The sequence below is a fragment of the Gobius niger genome (assembly GCF_951799975.1).
Source record: "Gobius niger genome assembly, chromosome: 16".
Taxonomy (NCBI): Eukaryota; Metazoa; Chordata; class Actinopteri; order Gobiiformes; family Gobiidae; genus Gobius; species Gobius niger.
In genome coordinates this window covers 27,552,349-27,573,072 of record NC_136867.1, presented here as the reverse complement: position 1 = coordinate 27,573,072, position 20,724 = coordinate 27,552,349, and the positions used below count along the sequence as shown (strand labels likewise).

Sequence of the window (20,724 nt, the reverse complement as noted above, 5' to 3'; positions counted from 1 at the left end):
TTTGCTTTTCTACACTTCTCTTTTAAGCAATGTCTAAAGCTATAGTCGTTATAAAACAGTAATGTCTAAAGCTATAGTCTTTATAAAACAGTAATGTCTAAAGCTATAGTCTTTATAAAACAGTAATGTCTAAAGCTATAGTCATTATAAAACAGTAATGTCTAAAGCTATAGTCGTTATAAAACAGTAATGTCTAAAGCTATAGTCGTTATAAAACAGTAATGTCTAAAGCTATAGTCTTTATAAAACAGTAATGTCTAAAGCTATAGTCATTATAAAACAGTAATGTCTAAAGCTATAGTCATTATAAAACAGTAATGTCTAAAGCTATAGTCGTTATAAAACAGTAATGTCTAAAGCTATAGTCATTATAAAACAGTAATGTCTAAAGCTATAGTCGTTATAAAACAGTAATGTCTAAAGCTATAGTCATTATATAAAACAGTAATGTCTAAAGCTATAGTCGTTATAAAACAGTAATGTCTAAAGCTATAGTCGTTATAAAACAGTAATGTCTAAAGCTATAGTCATTATAAAACAGTAATGTCTAAAGCTATAGTCATTATAAAACAGTAATGTCTAAAGCTATAGTCGTTATAAAACAGTAATGTCTAAAGCTATAGTCATTATAAAACAGTAATGTCTAAAGCTATAGTCGTTATAAAACAGTAACGTCTAAAGCTATAGTCATTATAAAACAGTAATGTCTAAAGCTATAGTTATAAAACAGTAATGTCTAAAGCTATAGTCATTATAAAACAGTAACGTCTAAAGCTATAGTCATTATAAAACAGTAACGTCTAAAGCTATAGTCATTATAAAACAGTAATGTCTAAAGCTATAGTCATTATAAAACAGTAATGTCTAAAGCTATAGTCGTTATAAAACAGTAATGTCTAAAGCTATAGTCATTATAAAACAGTAATGTCTAAAGCTATAGTCGTTATAAAACAGTAATGTCTAAAGCTATAGTCATTATATAAAACAGTAATGTCTAAAGCTATAGTCGTTATAAAACAGTAATGTCTAAAGCTATAGTCATTATAAAACAGTAATGTCTAAAGCTATAGTCATTATAAAACAGTAATGTCTAAAGCTATAGTCGTTATAAAACAGTAATGTCTAAAGCTATAGTCATTATAAAACAGTAATGTCTAAAGCTATAGTCGTTATAAAACAGTAATGTCTAAAGCTATAGTCATTATATAAAACAGTAATGTCTAAAGCTATAGTCATTATAAAACAGTAATGTCTAAAGCTATAGTCGTTATAAAACAGTAACGTCTAAAGCTATAGTCATTATAAAACAGTAATGTCTAAAGCTATAGTTATAAAACAGTAATGTCTAAAGCTATAGTCATTATAAAACAGTAACGTCTAAAGCTATAGTCATTATAAAACAGTAACGTCTAAAGCTATAGTCATTATAAAACAGTAATGTCTAAAGCTATAGTCGTTATAAAACAGTAATGTCTAAAGCTATAGTCGTTATAAAACAGTAATGTCTAAAGCTATAGTCTTTATAAAACAGTAATGTCTAAAGCTATAGTCGTTATAAAACAGTAATGTCTAAAGCTATAGTCATTATAAAACAGTAATGTCTAAAGCTATAGTCATTATAAAACAGTAATGTCTAAAGCTATAGTCATGATAAAACAGTAACGTCTAAAACTATAGGCATTATAAAACAGTAATGTCTAAAGCTATAGTCATGATAAAACAGTAATGTCTAAAGCTATAGTCATTATAAAACAGTAATGTCTAAAGCTATAGTCATTATAACACAGTAAAGTTACACACTAATTGTATTTCAGGACACAACGACTACATCTGTCCCGCCACGAACCAGTGCACCATCGACAAGAACCGCAGGAAGAGCTGCCAGGCCTGCAGGCTGCGCAAGTGCTACGAAGTGGGCATGATGAAGTGCGGTGAGTGCTCCTTCCTGAACGGGATGAGAGGAGGGGATTTTTAGAAATCACAGAGGCGCAGTTTACATGGCAATAGTCTCCAGGGAAACACAGACAAATCCAGCAGTCACATCCTCTGTCGATCTGCTTTTATATGACAACGATGAAGTGGCAGCAAGACCTATGAAACTGCAGTGCGTGCCTTTGCCCAGCAAACGGCGCTGTTGTCCTAAAACTCGCTTTTATATGCACCACCCGCTTGTCTACTTCTCCTTTTTATTCCCATGTTAAAATCGGGAAACCCTTTCAAACCCTCTCTCTCCACAGGCGTGCGGAGGGAGCGCTGCAGTTACCGCGGCGCCCGTCATCGTCGTGGTAGCCTGTCCGGGGGGCGGGGTCTGGTGCGGGTGGGCGTCAACTGTCGGTCCCAAAGACAGCTGCATCTGGAGCCCCCCCTTAACCCCGTCACACCCCTCCTACAGGTAAACACTCACCCCTCCCACAGGCAAAACTCCGCCCTCAGGTAAAGCCCCTCTCTCAGCTAAAAACTAAGGTAAAGCCCCTCCCACAGGTAAACACTAACCCGTCCCACAGGTAAAACCCCTCTCTCAGCTAAAAACTAAGGTAAAGCCCCTCCCACAGGTTAAACCCCACCCTCAGGTGAAACCCCGCCCTCAGGTAAAGCCCTTCTCTCAGGTAAAATCTAAGGTAAAGCCCCTCCCACGGGTAAAAACTCAGGTAATGCCCCTCCCACGGGTAAAAACTCAGGTAAAGCCCCTCCCACAGGTAAAAACTCAGGTAAAGCTCCTCCCACAGGTAAACCTCAGGTAAAACCCCTCCCACAGGTAAAAACTCAGGTAAAGCCCCTCCCACAGGTAAAACCCCGCCTTCAGGTAAAGCACCTCCCTCAGGTAAAATCTAAGGTAAAGCCCCTCCCACGGGTTGAAACTCAGGTAAAGCCCCTCCCACAGGTAAACCTCAGGTAAAACCCCTCCCACAGGTAAAAACTCTGGTAAAGCCCCTACCACAGGTAAAACCCCGCCTTCAGGTAAAGCACCTCCCTCAGGTAAAATCTAAGGTAAAGCCCCTCCCACGGGTAAAAACTCAGGTAAAGCCCCTCCCACAGGTGAAACCCCGCCTTCAGGTAAAGCACCTCCCTCAGGTAAAATCTAAGGTAAAGCCCCTCCCACGGGTTAAAACTCAGGTAAAGCCCCTCCCACGGGTAAAAACTCAAGTAAAGCCCCTCCCACAGGTAAAAACTCAGGTAAAGCCCCTCCCACTGGTAAACCTCAGGTAGAGCCATTTTCACCAACTCATCAATCCATTTTGATGTCTGATAAACCGTCTCCTCCCTCAGGTGTCCCAGCGTCTCGCGGGCTCCTCTCACAGCTCCGCCCCCCTCGCCTTCAACCCAGAGGAGTTCATCTCCCGGATCATGGAAGCAGAACCTCCTCAGATCTACCTGATGGAGGAGATGAAGAAGCCGCTCACGGAGAGCAGCATCATGATGTCCCTCACCAACCTGGCCGACAAGGAGCTGGTGCTCATGATCAGCTGGGCCAAGAAGATCCCAGGTCAGGCCTTAGATACTCACAGCCGAAGTCGTTATGAAGAAGTTATTAAGGTCGAAATAGCCTCGTAGGGAGGATTTTGTAAAACTGTATAATATACAGTTTTACAAAATAGAAAAAGTCCAATCTGACCCTCAAATCAGCCGGTGTCTTGATGAGGAACATTCCTTGGAAGTGGAGCGGTTATTTTGCGGAAAATAGCCAAACTAAGTGCTGCTTTGCCTTTGCAAACAAACAAAAAACAAAGAGTCTGAACAATCGTTAAAACCAACACCGTTCTGAGGACATCTGTGCTGTTTGTGTCGTCAGAATGGCTACGGTTATCCATGTCCACACACAAATGTTCACTTTGGTTGGAGATTTTAGAAATGTTTCTATGTTTTCATGACAAGCTCTTCGTTTTGTGAGAAACCTTAATATGCAAAACCATCCATCCATCCATCCATCCATCCATCCATCCATCCATCCATTTTCTTCCACTTTTCCGTTGCCAGGTCGTGGAGCTGGAGCTGCCCAAATCACATTGCATCGGCCCATATGCCTCCTGTATGTCCACGGAAGGACGGCCTCACGATTCTAACCGGGCCTGTTGGTCTCTCATAAGGGGCTTCTGAGCCGCTCTTTGTCTGACCCGTCACCTATTTGCCATGGGAGACCCTATCAGGGGCACGAAGCCCCCGACAGCAGAGCTCCCAGGATCATTCGGGTGCTCAAACCCTGCCACCATCTTAGGCACAGACACTGGAGGCAAGGAGGGTGAAGTGTCTTACCCAAGGACATGACGACAGCATGCCTGACTTTACGATCATGAGACACAACTGCATAGACCTCTCGGAGACCATGCGGAGACCACATGGACACATTTACAAGTCTGCATGCAGTCTCGAACTTGTTAACACCTGGAGAGAAATCACCTGCTGAGATCTGGATATAACGAGAAAGAAAGAGAGAGATGGAAAAAGATGGAAAAGCAACTGAAAAGGCTCCTTTAACCCTGTCTTGCACAAAATCTATATATGCAAACGCTGAAATCAAAGTTGTTAGTTTTCTATCTCCGTGGCCAGCGAGAATTCGACCTTGTCTTCAGGCCGGTGAGACAGGCCCCTTAGGCTTATCTCTCTTCTCAAAGAATTGCTTATTTAACTCTCATTTAACCATCCCATATCTCTGCTTAAGATTTCTGACCTCACTGTCGTCAAAGAAGTGGTTTGTGGCTTTATTTGTTGAACAAGGCAGCCTGCTACTGGTGATTTCAGCCTTGACGAAGCCTTCATGGTGAAAGGTGAAAGTACAGGTGTTAGCTTAAATGCTAATGCTCCTGGGCGTGTTTAAAATGTACAGTATTTTTTCCCCCTGACTTGCAAAGCCGTAGTAGCAGAAACTTAAACCTCGGGCGCGCCTGTCAGCTCGCTCTTCACCCGTGCACTCCGAGTCTTTCATAAGGAGCACAATGGGAGCGAGTGCGAAAGAAAAAAAAAAGCTAATGGAAAAAAAGGCTTTGTGCCAAAAAAAAAAACAGCAGCTTTTGTGGAGGTTCACATTAACACCTGGAGAGAAGTCACCTGCTGAGATCTGGATATAACGAGAGAGAAAGGGAGGGGAAAAGAGGGAAGTATAACTGAAAAGATCTATCCAACTTGGCTTTTCATTCACAAACCAGCGTAAAAGCTCCTTTACTCGGTTTCTCTCTTTCGATTGTAGAAAAGTTGAATTTAAACTCCTTTCCAGCTCTCACAAACCCTTTCACAGATCACCCATTCTTCATGTGCACAATGTTTACAACTTTCAGACTGAGCTTTACTGTCTAACATCATCATCAGTGAATACTTCCAGGGTCATGATGCATTCAAACTTTTTAAAATGCAAGCAACAAACAACAGCAATGTGTTTTTGGATGGATTTGGTGGTTGAACTAAGGGTCTTTTATTTTGAATATTGACTGTATTGAACCCTCTCCCGTCAGGTTTTGTGGAGCTGAGTCTGTCAGACCAGATCCACCTGCTGAAGTGCTGCTGGCTGGAGATCCTGATGCTGGGGCTGATGTGGAGGTCTGTGGACCATCCCGGGAAACTCATCTTCTCCCCGGACTTCAACCTCAACAGGTGAGAGCCAAAACGCCGCGGTATAAAAGTCCGATTGTAAAAATTTGCAAGTGAATGTTTTGTGCCATTTTGTTGGTAAAAGGCGACAACGTCCATATTGTAGCCCTAGCTTAAAGGGACTACACGGAGTTTAGAAATGTTAAAATTATGTCTTTTCCTCCCTCTTACGTTCCAGCCATGTCCTAATGTGAAGAATGAACCCAAAATCCTGCACTGTCACTCAAAAAGTTGTTACTTCGGGTCTGAAGTGCAGTTACAAATAAGGCCTGAGGTGGCAGTAGTGAGTATAAAATGGCCAACTTGCCTCTAGTCTCTTTAAAGTGGACGTGTCATGCATATGTAGCCTAAAAATAGACTTAAGAACCTTATTTTTTGGGGTGCCTTAGCTTTGATAGTTTACGTTTTATAATTTGATAATATGTCTCTGTAAGAGTGAAATGAAATAGCGAAAGAGCTGGAGAAAATCTTCACTGGAGCTCCACCTGCTGGCAGCTGTAGGAATGATTTTTTTTTTTAAATAACTTAAAGGTTGGGCGTACACTGTGGTTAGCCGCTCCAGTGCGTGATAAACACACTTCGAGCACAGACCGGGTTTTTTTTTGGTCACCATTTGATCAATGACACGAGTGTGATCAGGAAGTACAGAACGAGGCGCTGACACCGTAGAAGTAGAAACAGCTAAATTTAACAGCTCAAAACTGCGTGAATGTTGTGAAATGCTACTCCAGGTCTAAAACATGGTTTAAACCTCAAGAAAGTTGATTTTGCAGGATATGTCCACGTTGAAAATTCAACAAGACAACAGTTCGACAGCTCCATTAACTGCTGTATCACTGGAGGTACATATCTAAACACCAAACCAGAGGTCACAGAACGGCGGCCCTCAGTCCGGATACGGATCTTGCATCCAAACTGTAGACCCAACTATATACAGTACTTTATTGTCCCCATAGTGACATTTGTCCTCTGCATTTGACCCATCCTTCGATCCCGCTAGGGCGACCTGTGCAGTGGTTGATGGGGGGAAACCAGAGCACCCAGAGGAAACCCATCCAGACATGGAGGGAGAAACATACAAACTCTTCTAGGAATCAAACCGGGGACCATAGTTCAGAGAGAGAAGACACTGGACTTTGTGACAGTTTCAGTTTCATGTGGATAGGTCCAGCCGGTCCAGAGATATTAACTATAAACCAAGTCCGAAATGACGCTTTTTGCTCGTTACCATAGTTGCAATAGAATACTTATCCACACCGACTCCATTTTAAATTATAGGCTGTTTAAAAAGGCTAAGTGTGTGTGTTAAGACTATTTAAGACTAAATTGGCTAAAAAGGTTCCTGACTTGAACAACTTAACACGGCCGAGTATTTGACCCGTCCTTCAGTGTCTCCGGACTCGACCCATCTCCAGATCCTGATCCGGTTTCCCCCCGAAGCGCCTCTCTGGAGGATGTGGCCCATTGTGCATGTTTTAGGTTGATGGAGTAAACAGTGACAGACGAGAGGATCGGGAGACTTCCTGGTTGGATTTCCAGCCTGAGCCTCGTGACGAGGGCCTGCGTTTGGGCTCAGTCCGGTCGTTTGTTGGATCTGCGTGTCCAGGATGTTGTGAAGCTTTCGGACTTAGCTGGATCTGTCTCCGTCAACAACGAGCTTCAGGAGAGTCCAAACAGGAAGAAAACACTCCGACGGATCAGATGGTGTCCTTCAGTAACGGTGTCAACACAGGAAACAAGATAAATCCAAACCAATGTGTTTTTATTAAGCTGTCTTGTTGCAAAATGTTGAGAGGTTTAGTTCAATGCTCAATGTCATTCTGTAGTGGGTTATGAAGTTTGGGGACAAGTTTAAGTGTTATATTGTCTCTACACTATTAAAGTCTGTCATGGTTGTTTTCTCTCTCCTTGAACAGAGACGAGGGCCACTGCGTCGAGGGCATCATGGAGATCTTCGACATGTTGTTGGCGGCCACCTCCAGGTTCAGAGAGCTCAAACTGCAGAGAGAGGAGTACGTCTGCCTGAAGGCCATGGTCCTCCTCAACTCCAGTGAGTCTCTTCTGCATCAGCATGACCTCACATCAACTAGACCTCACGTCCTCTTCTACTACGTCCATAAATCTCCTCTTTGGTCTCTTTGGTCTAGGCCTCCTGTTTCCTGCCGCTCTAACCTCTTCATCCTTCTTCCTATTCATTCACTGTCCAGCCTTTGCACATGTCCAAACTAGACATTGTGGATAAACTTTTTTTGGTCAACGCTTGGATTAAATGGTCACGTCAGCGCCTGTGTTTCCTTTTCTCTACCTAACCTTTATTTAACATGAAAAAAGCCTCTAATCTTAGGCAAGAATGACTGAAAAGTGCTTGAATTGTCGCAATTTGTGCTGATTTTGAGTAGGTTTGGACTTTATTGTCGCCAATGGAACGAGAATGATTTGTATTGCCTTTGACTTTTATGTCTCATTTCAAAGATTTTTGTCTGACGTTAAGACACAATACATTTATGTTATGCTATTTTTGTTTTTTTCTCTTAATTCAAGCACATATTAAGCCATTTATCTGAAGGGTCTCCAGGCCTCACCAGCCTGGAGACTAGTTGGAGACTAGAGACTCACTGGTCACGGAGATGTCTCCGAGATGTTTAGGTTCCCTTTTGCCAATGAGCAAAATAAAATATGATGCTGCTTGATATTGTAATTACAATTGGACATTTCTATCATTACTAGATACTGCAAGTGTATTATAGAATCCATTTCTTTTGCTGTTGTTTCATTATTGTTGTTTTGTTCCCTTTGCACTCTGTTCTTTGTACTATTGTGAAATGAGAACATTTATCGTATTGATTCGGGGGTGGGCACTCATATGCTTTTTGCTTGTTAGTTTGGGGCTAAATCGGACCTAGGTTCAGCTCTTGGAGGTAGTGGTCCAATAGATAACATGAGACATATGTTGCTTTTGGTGAATGGTACCATATATGTATTAGTGACTTAAGCATAAATAACACAATAGTAAGAGCAATAGTAACCCAATATGTACAATCTGCTGAGTAAAGAATATATTTACAACAAAAATGTAAGGGAAAGAAGGAAAAGCAGGTTTGTTGTTGTGGGTGACAGGAAGTGACTCTGGGCCTCACACACACGCGTGATCAGCAGCACGATGGGTGTAGGTTACGCATAGAGATAAAAGAGTTCAGCTGTGTGACAAGAGGTGGTTATCATCCAAAGTGCAGGCGTGTGTGTGGAGTGAGAGGGTCCATGGCCTCCTACCTGAACTGGGAGATGTAGAGGTTCTTCCGCTCCAAGGATATGAACTTAAGCTCGCCATCGGATCCTTTGTTACCATAACAGGTAAACCTGGCCTGTGCAACATGACCAGGACCATCAATTTTAATCATGTTACTTATTGGGCCACTGCCTTCGAGAGCTAAACCTAGTCTTCCGATCTAGTCTAACATCAGTACGTACTACATAACGGTATCCATAGTATTTTGCCTGTGTACATGCTACACGTGGCAATAAGGCGAGTCTACAGGTCACGGTGAAAACGAACATTTTAGCCGAGTCTCCGAATGTTCTCTGAGAGGTTTACGCCGTCTCAAGCAGCTGTGGCAACGTGGCAAACACTAATCATTGTTCTCAACTTGTGAGACGTTTCTGTGATGTCCTTGCAATGTCTCAGAGACCTGTCGGAGACCAAGGAGATTTCAAAGATTCAAATGGAGTCTGCTTATGACAGCGGAGACCTCTTGGAGACCACCTCTGTCCGCATTATCTGATGCTTTCTGCCACTCCAGGTGGATTTTATTCACGCAGCAGACAGGTCAAACATTCACACACAGATGATCTGGACTGGACTGGAGTCTTCAAAGGGATACAGTCTTTATTTCCTCCTTTTTAAGTCCTTCTGCAGTAAGATGTGGAGTAACTGAGACTGCAGTCTTTCCCAATTCAGTCTGAACTTTTGGAACAACACAGGAAAGATGTGCCTTTGTAAATAAAACATAAGTTACATAATTATGATAACGTCTGTTTTGGGATGAGGTTCTTCTAAAGTGGGACCTTGGAGACGCTCTGACCTTGTCGTCTTTAAACTTTACGTGACTCTGCAGAAAAACCACCACCGGAGAAGTGAAGCCGAGACTGCGCTTTGTGAAATCTGACCGGCCTTTTACCTAAACTAAAGCCCTCCCCTCGCCTCAGTAAATCGCTCTCGTAAATGACAGAACAAAAGGCTTCATTAGTTTTGTGGAAATGTATTCCACATGAAAGACCTGTGTTTACTCTGAGCTAGACCCGTGTTATTCAATACAGATCCATGAGTTTAAACGGGGTCAGCGCGTCCTCTCCCGAGCTGCTCCTGTGGCAAGGTGGTTATCTTCAAATGGAGGATCCGTGCTCATGGTCCCTGTAAGAACATAGACTCCAAGTGAAAATAGACTACTGTACCTTGAATGTCCCAGGTTGGATTCCGTGGAGACGCCTTACTGTGTGGAGTTTGCGTGTTCTGTCTCAGCCAACGACTACCCCACAGTGGCCGGAATGAGGATCAGCTCCTCCAAAGCCAAGGCCATGGTTCTCCATCAGAATAGGTGGCTTCCCGTCTCCAGGTCGGCGGAGAGTCCTCGCCTCAAGTGGAGGAGTTCAAGTATCTCGGGGTCTTGTTCACGAGTGAGGGATGGATGGAGCGTGAGATCGACAGACGGATCGGTGCGGCGTCAGCAGTGATACGGTCGCTGTATCGGTCTGTCGTGGTGAAGAGGGAGCTTAGTCGGGGCAAAGCTCTCGATTTACCGATCGATCTACGTTCCCACCCTCACCTATGGTCATGAGATTTGGGTAATGACCAAAAGGACAAGATTGCAGATACAGGCGGCCAAAATGAGTCCTTCGCAGGGTGTCTGGGCGCACCCTTCGAGATCAGGTGAGGAGCTCTTTTTAGGTTTTTGGTTTCTTTTTGAAAGACACTAGGTAAAAACAAACTGTTCAAATACCTTACGCGTTTCGACGGACAAGGAACTACTTCCGTCTTCGTCAGAGGCGTCTCCCAACGTGTATGATTCGTCTTTTATTGGGATGTTGTTCTTCCCAGGCGTGGCCACACTGACATAAGCAATAAACCTGTCAGTGTGGCCACGCCTTCCCGCCGAGTGCTGGTTAGTGGAGAAGTGCGTCCCATGTGTGCGCCAGGGTAAAGGCGCCCACATCTCTATTGATGGATCTTATTCCTCGCTTTCTGATCTCTATGGCCTCCCGGATCCAGCGCTTGTACTTGTGCTCTTCCGTGCCCACGATCCTCGCCCCCTCCCAGTCCATCCAGGTGAGGAGCTCAGGTACCCGGGAGGAGCTCGGAGTAGAGTCGCTGCTCCTTCACGTCGAAAGGAGCGGCTGAGGTGACTCCTGCCTCCTGGTCGCCTCCCTCGGGAAGTGTCCCAGACCCAGGACACACTGGAGGGACTATGTGTCGTCTCAGGGTCCCTCAGAACAGCTGGAGGAGGTGTGGTGCGAGGATCGGGAAGTCTGGGCATCTCTGCTGCACAAAATCCAACAATTCAAACACTTTTAAGTCATTTTTGTCGATGCTAATGCGGCATTTTCCCCAGTTACTCAGTTATGTTTACACAAATACTTGCATTTGAGTAACATTTTGAAGTCATTGTACTTCTTAGAGTAGTTATACCATATGGTGCTTTTTACTTCTACTTGGGTAACATCATAATAAAGTATCTGTACTCCTACTTGAGTAAAAAAAAAAGTTGTCCAACAGTGAGTATATCTTGAAGCGTCAAAAGTTTCATTTGTCTCATAAAATAGATGTAGTTTGTGTTTCATGTACTCAGAAATATTCTTTTCAATATATTTTTTCTGGGTTTTCCTTTGAGTGTAAAATCTGATTTCCAAACAGTTACTCACAATACTCAAGTAACATTTTCCCCAGATACAGTACTTTTTTTACTCATATTTAATTATTTTGGTCACTACTTTTTGCTTCTTCTTGAGTAAAAGTATTTCAAAGTAAAGTTGCTCTTACTTGAATACATTTTTAGCTACTCTTCCCACCTCTGCACTACTGGTCAATTATTACTCCATAATAAAAGATGCTCCGGCAAATTGTGAAAGTACTGTAAGTATTTGCTGTAGAAAATAGTTTGTGGAATTTGACAGCTACACTTGCACAGCGCCACCTACTGTCCTGGAGTGTGCATTATTAGGCTTTCACAATGAACCAAACACATGGACAAATTGACTTATTGTTTTACTTTGGAGCCTTTATAGATATAGTGAAGTAGAAAGTATTATATTTTTCTTTCAAATGTCATGGAGGGAAATTCTTACGTTTTCTCTTACGATTGATGAACAGAGACGAGACAGACCTTTCTCTTTTTCCTGGATCATTCAACTCACAATCATCTGTCACTGTCTGCTTCAAACTCCAAAAGCCTGTGATCAGATTCTAATCAAATGTACGTTAACAGGTTGATCTACAAAGGTTATTTCCCGCCGTTCTCCTCCGTCTCTCGGACTCGCGTTGACCCCATTTAACTCCGGCTTTGAACATTTGTCCAAAAAGCCCGAATCTCTAAAAATGTGTCCGATCATTAGCTTTAATTTCGCCAAACCGCGCTCTGACCTCTCGCTCGCTCGGCAGCTGCTTTCGCTCACGAGAACAAATGGGGGAACAAAGTACGGCAGTGATTTGTGGACAGTGCGGACAGGATAATGGATGTGTCTGCTCTTCGCCGCCCCCTGGTGTTTAAACTCGAGCCACGTGAAGTGAATTACTGCGGACGGCTGTAAAAGAGGTTTAACTGGCTTCACTTTGCTTTGAGACGCGATGCTTCTCCCGTTTCTGATTCAGCGCACGGCAGAGGGCTTTGTGCTGGGAACTCAGTGTTTCAGGTTTACACTTTGGCTTTTTCTAGATTAGTTTTTTATTTTATTTTTTTCAGTATTTTTGACATAGGGCCGCATTTCCTAGTTATCCAGAGTGTTGTTGATTTTCTGGATTTCTATATATTTAATTAATACAGTCCTTATATTTGAAGAGTTTAGTGGTGCTAGGCTAGCGCATGTCTATGGTAACTAGTAGCCTGCATTAAAAACGTTGCCAAATCTGATTTGTAGAAAGCTCCTTTGTGAATTTCATGTGTAGTAATTGTTAGAGGATGACATTAAATCGCTATTTATCATGGGTCAAGCTGTGGGTCAAGGCTATGACAGAGATAGTACGACTTTACAGCTGGACCCAGTATGATAAAGGGCAATGATGCTGCTCAATAATAGTTCTTTTAAATGCAAAATGCTTATATTAAAACATTATTCAGTCGACACAGACATGTACAGTGGGGAAAAAAAGTATTCGGTCAGTTTCACATAGACATTCTATTGGATTTTGGCCAAATACTTTTTTTCCCCACTGTATATGGGTAGTCTGGTGTTATAAGTTAGTTAGTTAGTTAGTTAGTTAATTTATTTTCTTCGGTCATTATGAACATTTAAATCACACGTCACATGTTTTCCAAAGATCTTAGACATTATACAATAAGAAAACACATACATTAAGAATTTAATCTAAATGATGCCTGACCGAAAGGGGTTTAGGCTGAAGCCAAGACTTATTCTGCCTAAACCCTTTTACAACTGTGACTCTGTGTCCAAAGATGACACATTTTACACTTTCTCTAATACCAACGATGGTAACACTTAAGCACAAAACTTGAACTTCAACAACATAACATAACATAATCAAAAATTATGCTATGTATCCTCGATCGACTTCTTTTCTAATGGTCTTCATTCAAGTGTTCTATACTTCTCTATCATGTTTAACTTATACATTTTCTTAAATGCTTTAATAGTTTTGGAGCCCTTAAGTTGAATAGATAAACTGTTCCATAGATCAACGCCTTTGACTGATAAACACCTCCTCTTAGTATTACTGTGCGCCAGAGGTTTTTTGTAGCAGATCAGTTCCTCTAAGGTTGTATAAGATTCTCTAGTTTGAAACATCTCCTGTAAACACTGAGGGAGCATGAGATTGTGAGCTTTGTACATCACAACTGCTGTGTAAACATCAACAAGATCATGCAATTTTAAGATATTTAGTCTAATAAAAAGTGGATTTGTTGGAGCCAAGTATTCTGCATGGCTGATCACTCTAACTGCTTTCTTTTGCAATAAAAAGATAGGTTGTATATTAGTTTTTTAGGTATTCCCCCATAATTCCACAAGTGATTTGCCTCAGGTGCACTGTGCTTGGGTCTGACTGTTTTTAAGGCAGGCTACTAGTTACCATAGACATTCACTAGCCTAGCATTAGCCTAGCCCCGCTAAACTCTTCAAATATAAGGACTGCGTGAATTTAAAAAAAAAAGTAAAAATCTCCAGAAATCAACAGCACTCTGGATAGCTAGGATGTGAGGCCATATGTCAAAAATCCTGAAATATCCCTTTAATAAGACTCGAAACGCCACCAAGCCACAAACCTTGAACACAATCCAATCTTGATCATGTAATTAGTTTATTTAAATAAAATACAGATGCACGAGCAAAGAGTATAAATCAGGGGTTCCCAAACTTTTCAGTCCAAAATCCCTCAACCAACAACTCGGGATCCCAACTGTAAAATGTAGCATTTATAATAATTTAAGGTGAAAAAACATTTAAAATCTGGTTTAATGGTGTTAAATTGGAAAATTAGAATATCATGATAAAGTGCATTCATTTCTGTAATTCACCTTTAACTATGAAACTAATATATGATATAGACTCATTACATGCAAAGTGAGATATGTATACCCTATGGACTGTCATAAGCCATAATCATCAAAATTATAACAAAGGCTTAACATTAACAAAAGTAAGTCTCTAGCCCATTCCTCTGCGGCGTTATGGATTTTTAAGGAAGTGCCAGAATGCTCACTCCAGCCACTAGGGGGCATCCACACGTGTCCAGCAGAGGGCACTGACATATTAAGAGATCAGGATATAAACAACATATTAAAGCCACATGGTAAATGGTCAGTCTGCCCCAGGGCATCCAGTATGGAGGGAATGTATAATGACTATATTTTCTGAGTTTCACCTGTATTTGGATGTGGGGGAATCAATTACAAAATACATTTTCCGGCAAGTGTACAATAACTATAACTATATTATGTCACTAAATAGAATTTCAAAGTATTCTATATCAAAGGTTTTCATACCTAGAAAAAAATGAATGGCAAATCTCCTCAAATGTTATATTTCATTTCTTAATTTCTTAATTTCCGTGTTGAATTGCTCTCAGAAAGATCAAGTCGGATGAAAAAGTGAAATGTAAAAATCTAATAAACTGAATGTTCCCGGTGATATTGTTCCTCTGATCTCTGCAGCTTTAGTCTGATCCCAGTTGAATCTTCTGTCGGCGAAATGTACAGGCACGAAATCTCCCCAAAGAGCGGCTCTCACCACGGATCAAGAACAGAGTTAATCATTTCATTCTCAAGAAATGGGATGTTCATTAAAGTGACTGCACGAGAAATTCTGTATTTTTTTTAATTTGGTCTTCCTGATGATATTTTCAACATTAATCATGAAAACGGGTGGTGTCCTTATTCAATAACTGGGATTAACTGGAGTATCAGTGTGAGAGCCAAACGTCAGTGGGACAAAATGAGAGAACTTCTGGTTGTTTCGTGCAGACCTGTGTAACTCGACCCCTCAGACGGCGGAGGAGATGGAGAGCAGGTCCAAGCTGCTCCGGCTGTTGGACGCGGTGATCGACTCGTTGGTTTGGGCCATCTCCAAACTGGGGCTGTCGTCTCAGCAGCAGACGCTCCGGCTGGGCCACCTCACCATGCTCCTGTCCCACATCCGACACGTCAGGTACGTGCGGCTCGGCAAAACACATCCATCAACTAATCAACCTTTATTTGTTCAGCGCTTTACAACAGCACCTGCTTTTCATTGAGTTCAGAATTCTGGTTCTAGTTTCAGAGCCGTGCATGGTCAGGTCTTCCCTCAGTGATCTGACCCAGCCTTACACCCCTGCGGGGGCTCTGGGGGGGGTGGGTCAGAATCTACTGAAGGTTCCACGCACTCGTTTTCGTACTATCAGTGACCGATCCTTCCAGGCCGTTGCTCCCAGGCTTTGGAACGATCTTCCCTCTTCTTTGCGTTCCATTGACTCTGTTGACACCTTCAAGAGCCTCATTTATTTAAGACTCATTTATTTGTTCAGGCTTTTAATTATCTACATTTTGGGCTGTGATTTCTGGTGTTGTCTTGGCCTTTTATACTGTGTGTACTTTCTTATGTTTTTAAACTGTGTTGTGAAGCACTTTGTGACTTTTTGTCTGTGAAAAGTGCTATACAAATAAAGCTTACATTTCATTAGATGTAGAAAAAAACAAATTACATATGTGCAATTACATATCTGCAAAAAGCAGATCCAAACATTTACAATAGCTGTAAACACGGTCAGGTCAGTGAAGCTCGTAACTCCCCAGGCACCGATAGGACCGGTCCTGCAGACTGCAGCTCCACTGGGCTGATGTACAACAAGCCGATCACGTGAATAGGAAATCAAACACTAAAGGTTTAAAGTGAAGCCTTGCATGTTCTGGGAGCCTGTGCAGGTCATGCAGCACTGGAGGGACGTGACTGCACCGAGGGTTTGTGAGCAGCTGATCTGCAGCGTTTTGCACTAATTATGGCCGGTTTATAGTGTACTGGTTCACACCCACACAAAGTGCATTACAGTCATCAATGTGGGAGCTAATGAAAGCACAAAGCCTTCTCTGGGTCATTCTGGCCAAAGTAAACCCTTTGTTGGCCAGAATGACCCAGAGTAATGTGAGGGAATGGTGCTTTTATTTACATCTATGATGAACATGATCGAGTTCACATCAGTGACAACATTCTCTCTAAACGGGAGTTTGGAACTAAAGTGGCCCATGAAGTGACTTTCTCTGAATCTGTCCTGATTTTCATGCAGCTGCTTCATTTGTTGTGCAAAGCATCACTAATGAGCGGGACTGATATAGTTGTTGCAGATCCTTAATACACTGAAAGTTATGTTTATATACAGTATATGCTATATAACCCTCTCTCTGCTGCAGTAACAAAGGCATGAACCACCTGTCGACGATGAAGCGCAGGAACGTGGTGTTACTTTACGACCTTCTGCTGGAAATGCTCGACGCCAACACCACCGCTAGCCCCGCCCCTGAGACCTTCGACCAATCGCAGCCCGAGTTTGACTCTCAGCAACACCCCCCCGACTCCTTCGGCCAACCACAGGAGTTCATGCCCTCGGGATACTCCCACCTCCTCGACAGACACCTGCAGGACCCGCCCACAGACGCCCAGTCGGCCAATCACAGCCTCTCTCACATGACCACAGCCAATAACAGGTGAGCTAAATAATGCACGTTCAGATGCAGTAATGATGACGTCAAGGCTGAACTGGTTTTACAGTTACAGCAGTTATAAAAGCTTGCAGTGGGTTAAACGTAAGAAATTTATGAGCCATGGTAAAACGCTGCCAAAAAGAAGAGTCCCATAAGAACCACGTGCTGCTGCTGCAGCATTAAAAACAAAAGTGAACCTGTGCGAGCTTTACGTAAGGTTAAAAGCATAAAGATAAGGCTGAATGTTCAATAGGTTTCCAGTTGAAACAATAAAAATGCACGTATAATGTCTTCGTTTTTGTGAACATTTAGACCAGGGGTTCCCAAACTCCTTGTCTCCGAGGCCAAAATGAAAAAGTGCCAGTGGGTCGCGGGCCAAACACAGTGATGTTTGGGGTATATATTTGCATTTGAGTCTATAACATGCTACATTAAAACAAATGTTAACTCTGGCAAAATCCTATTAGTTGAACAAAATCAACAATTGTAGTGCAAAATGTAAACAACAACAGTTTTACAGTAGCCGACCTAAAGTGACTTTCCCTCATTCATTTGATAATTTTGAAAGTGTCAGTTCAGCATAAATTCAGCATAAGTCCATTTTTAGCATGTAACAACCTTTGCAATAAAAATTGGAAAACTGGGAAAGTTGATGTACTTCAAGTGTTTCCTTAAAGGGACTATAGGGAGTTTAAAAATGTTAAAAGTAAGTATTTTCCTCCCCCTACATGTTCCAGCCATGTCCTAATGTGTAAAATGAGCCCAGACCTGTTCACCACAACTGCCTCTAAACTGTCACTCAAAAAGGTGTCACTTCGGCCCGAAGTGCCGTCATGCACGAGCTTAATATAGAAGGTGCAGTTACACATATGGCCTGAGGTGGCAGTAGTGAGTATAAAATGGCCAACTTGCATCCAGCCCCTTTAACTTTGTGAAAGGAGTGAAACAGCGCCCCCAATTTGACTTTGGTGGCCAAAAAGTGTACTGCATCCCTATTTACCATTGAGAATGAATGGGAGAGAGTTGGTATTAAACAGATGCGGCGCAGAAGTAGGTCGCTCTCTGGCGGGCCAACAAAATTGTTCTGGGGCCCCACGTTGGGCAGCCCTGACTGTGAAGGATGAGGAAATTCTCAGTGTTTTCTAATAATTGGGAATAATCGTAAAATCGCGCGATTTTTCCTCACAAGTACAGTGTGGTTGTACAGTGACAGTTTTCCTTTTGCACAGTCTGGAGTCTGCAGTGTGCGACCTCGCGGATTTTTGTCCTTATCTTCAGAGTTGAAAGTGATAGAGACTTTCTTGTTTTGGAAAGAGGAGGTTTCGAGTTTTCAAACGAGCTCTCGCACGTGTTAAGTTGAAATTGAATCACAAAACAAGTTTGTGTTCAGTGTAATATTTGCTTTTCAAATAACTTTGCCACCAAAAGTGATAGAGCTTTATTTCAAGCTTTAAAGTGCTTTCTTAAGCTGTGCTATTTGATCTGAAAAAAAGAGAGAGATTTATCCCCTGGAAAACATCGATCCCGACCAAAACGTTGCAGCAATAAATGACTTGTTAAAGGGATATTTCAGGATTTTTGACACAGGGCTTCATTTCCTAGTTATCCAGAGTGTTGCTGATTTCTGGATATATTTTTTTTGTAATTAATGTATTTCTTATATTTGAAAGGTTAGGCTAGTGCAAGGCTAGTGCATTTCTATGGTATCAGCTAGCCTGCAAAAAGTCTGACCCGCTCCACAGAGCACCTGAGGCAAATCACTTATAACACCAGACTAACTATATAAATGTCTGTGTCCATAGAATATTTTTTGGAAAATAACTGACCTGCATCACATGAATGATCGCATTTTTAGGGACTATTTTCTAGCAGATCACTCCACCGCCGCGTAGCTTATACAACCACGAAGCTGATGCTGGTGAAATATAAGGTCTTTTAAATGCAAAATGGTTAAAATGATTCTATGGACACAGACATTTATATGGTTAGTCTGGTGTTATAAGTGATTTGCCTCAGGTGCTCTGTGGAGCGGCTCAGACTGTTTTTAATGCAGGCTAGCTGATACCATAGAAATGCACTAGCCTTGCATTAGCCTAGCGCCACGAAACTCTTCAAAACTGCATGAATTACAAAAAAAATATCTCCAGAAATCAGCAACACTCTGGATAACTATGAAATGAGGCCCTATGTCAAAAATCCTGAAATATCCCTTTAATGTTTGGTGAAAAACCCATTTTCCAGACTCTCCTGTAATCCCTCCTCCTGTGTCTATGTCTCTCCCTCAGTTTCCTTCAGTCCGAGTCCTGGTCTGCGGACTCGTGCGACGCTGTTCCCACGGCGACGGCGGCTCCGGACTTCATCCTCCCGCCGCAGAGAGGCGCGGACGAAGCTTTAAACGCCTAAGAACTGACAAACGGCCTCCTCACAAACTGTACAAACATTTGAGACCGGAGGAGGAGGAGCTTTTCTTCTTTTTTACCACTGTCCGATCCGTCTGTGTTTTTGGTCAGTCTTGGTGAACTCGGTGACCGTCGCTGGAGCCGAACACTTTGTGCTCTTTTTGATACAGTTCTTCTCCTTTTCCAACAGTGTACGATACTTCACTTTAGACACAAGGCCTTGGAGCGGACACAGAGAAACCACGGGATAATTAATAAACATAAAAGTCTGTGACTGTAAAAAAAAACTAAGAAAAAAAAGAGTGTTTTTGCCCTTGAATCTTATATTTCCATTATATTGCAAAAGGGCAATAATCTTGAGATGCCTTATGTACGAAATGCACCTATAAATACACCAGAACTACACTGCACTACACTAGAGTATTTTCTCAATTTAGAGTAACTTTACTTTGAAATAAGTAGAAGTAAAAAGTTGTCATCCTAATATTTGCTCAAGTAAGAGTAGAAAGTACTTGGAGGAAATGTTACTCGAGTATTGTGAGTAACTGTTTGAGCCATGTTTTACTCATGACATAAATTGAGAAACAAAACATGAAATGCAAATACCACAAAACAGGGCCGTCCCATTAAGGCAAGATTAAACAGAAATAAAATCCTTCATATTAATTTATATTTATATTTCTGTGTTTCGCTAAATGTTAGTTCTTTTTTTTCTTTAGCATTCTTTGAATATGGAAAAGGCTAGTTTTATTATATTTTATTATGATTATCACTGTTATACTATATTAGGATGATTCATTAAAAAAAAGGTGGGAAATGTGAAATGTGCGCACAAGTCGGAGGAGAAACCTCTACTTTTTTTGACCTGGGGTTCAAAAATTCAAGCGCAATTCAGCGCCCCCACCAGCAGATGGCGCCCTATGCCCCAGGGCCATAAAAACAGAGTAAAAAAAAAAAAGTAACTGTAAAGTAACAAATCTGTTTTCTCTTTATAAAAGTAAAAAGCCCAGATCCTGAACCTGTTACCAGCCGCCGCCCCCTGATCAGGGGGTTAGGGTTAGTTAGGGTTAGTTAGGGTTAGTTTACCCTAATCAGGATATAATTAGGGTTATCTACAGCAAATGTAGCATTAGTTGTGTTTCACTCACACAGATCTCACACATATTTTTTATAAACTAGAAGGTCTTGGCTTTCAAATTAGGTATCACACTGGCATATAAGCTGTTCACTCTCCAGTCGATATGCTTTGAGATTTGGATGTAAATAATTGTTAACCCTAACCCTAAGGTGGAAACAGGCCACAGTTTTTCCAGACTGACAAATGTTCTTACCTTAGACGAGTTGATGCGTAA

At 41.9% G+C, this 20,724-nt stretch overlaps 1 protein-coding gene across 1 annotated transcript in view; it reads left to right on the top strand.

Moving 5' to 3' along the window:
- Positions 1 to 19,590, top strand: part of esr2b (estrogen receptor 2b) — a 52,285-nt gene extending 32,695 nt beyond the window's left edge. Inside the window, exons 4-11 of the mRNA XM_079573477.1 lie at positions 1,815 to 1,931; positions 2,238 to 2,392; positions 3,268 to 3,484; positions 5,445 to 5,583; positions 7,497 to 7,630; positions 15,264 to 15,447; positions 16,683 to 16,976; positions 19,259 to 19,590. Coding sequence (XP_079429603.1) covers positions 1,815 to 1,931; positions 2,238 to 2,392; positions 3,268 to 3,484; positions 5,445 to 5,583; positions 7,497 to 7,630; positions 15,264 to 15,447; positions 16,683 to 16,976; positions 19,259 to 19,376 — 1,358 coding nt within the window. The 3' untranslated portion in view covers positions 19,377 to 19,590. The remainder of the gene's footprint in view (positions 1 to 1,814; positions 1,932 to 2,237; positions 2,393 to 3,267; positions 3,485 to 5,444; positions 5,584 to 7,496; positions 7,631 to 15,263; positions 15,448 to 16,682; positions 16,977 to 19,258) is intronic.
- The last annotated feature ends 1,134 nt before the right edge of the window (positions 19,591 to 20,724 follow it).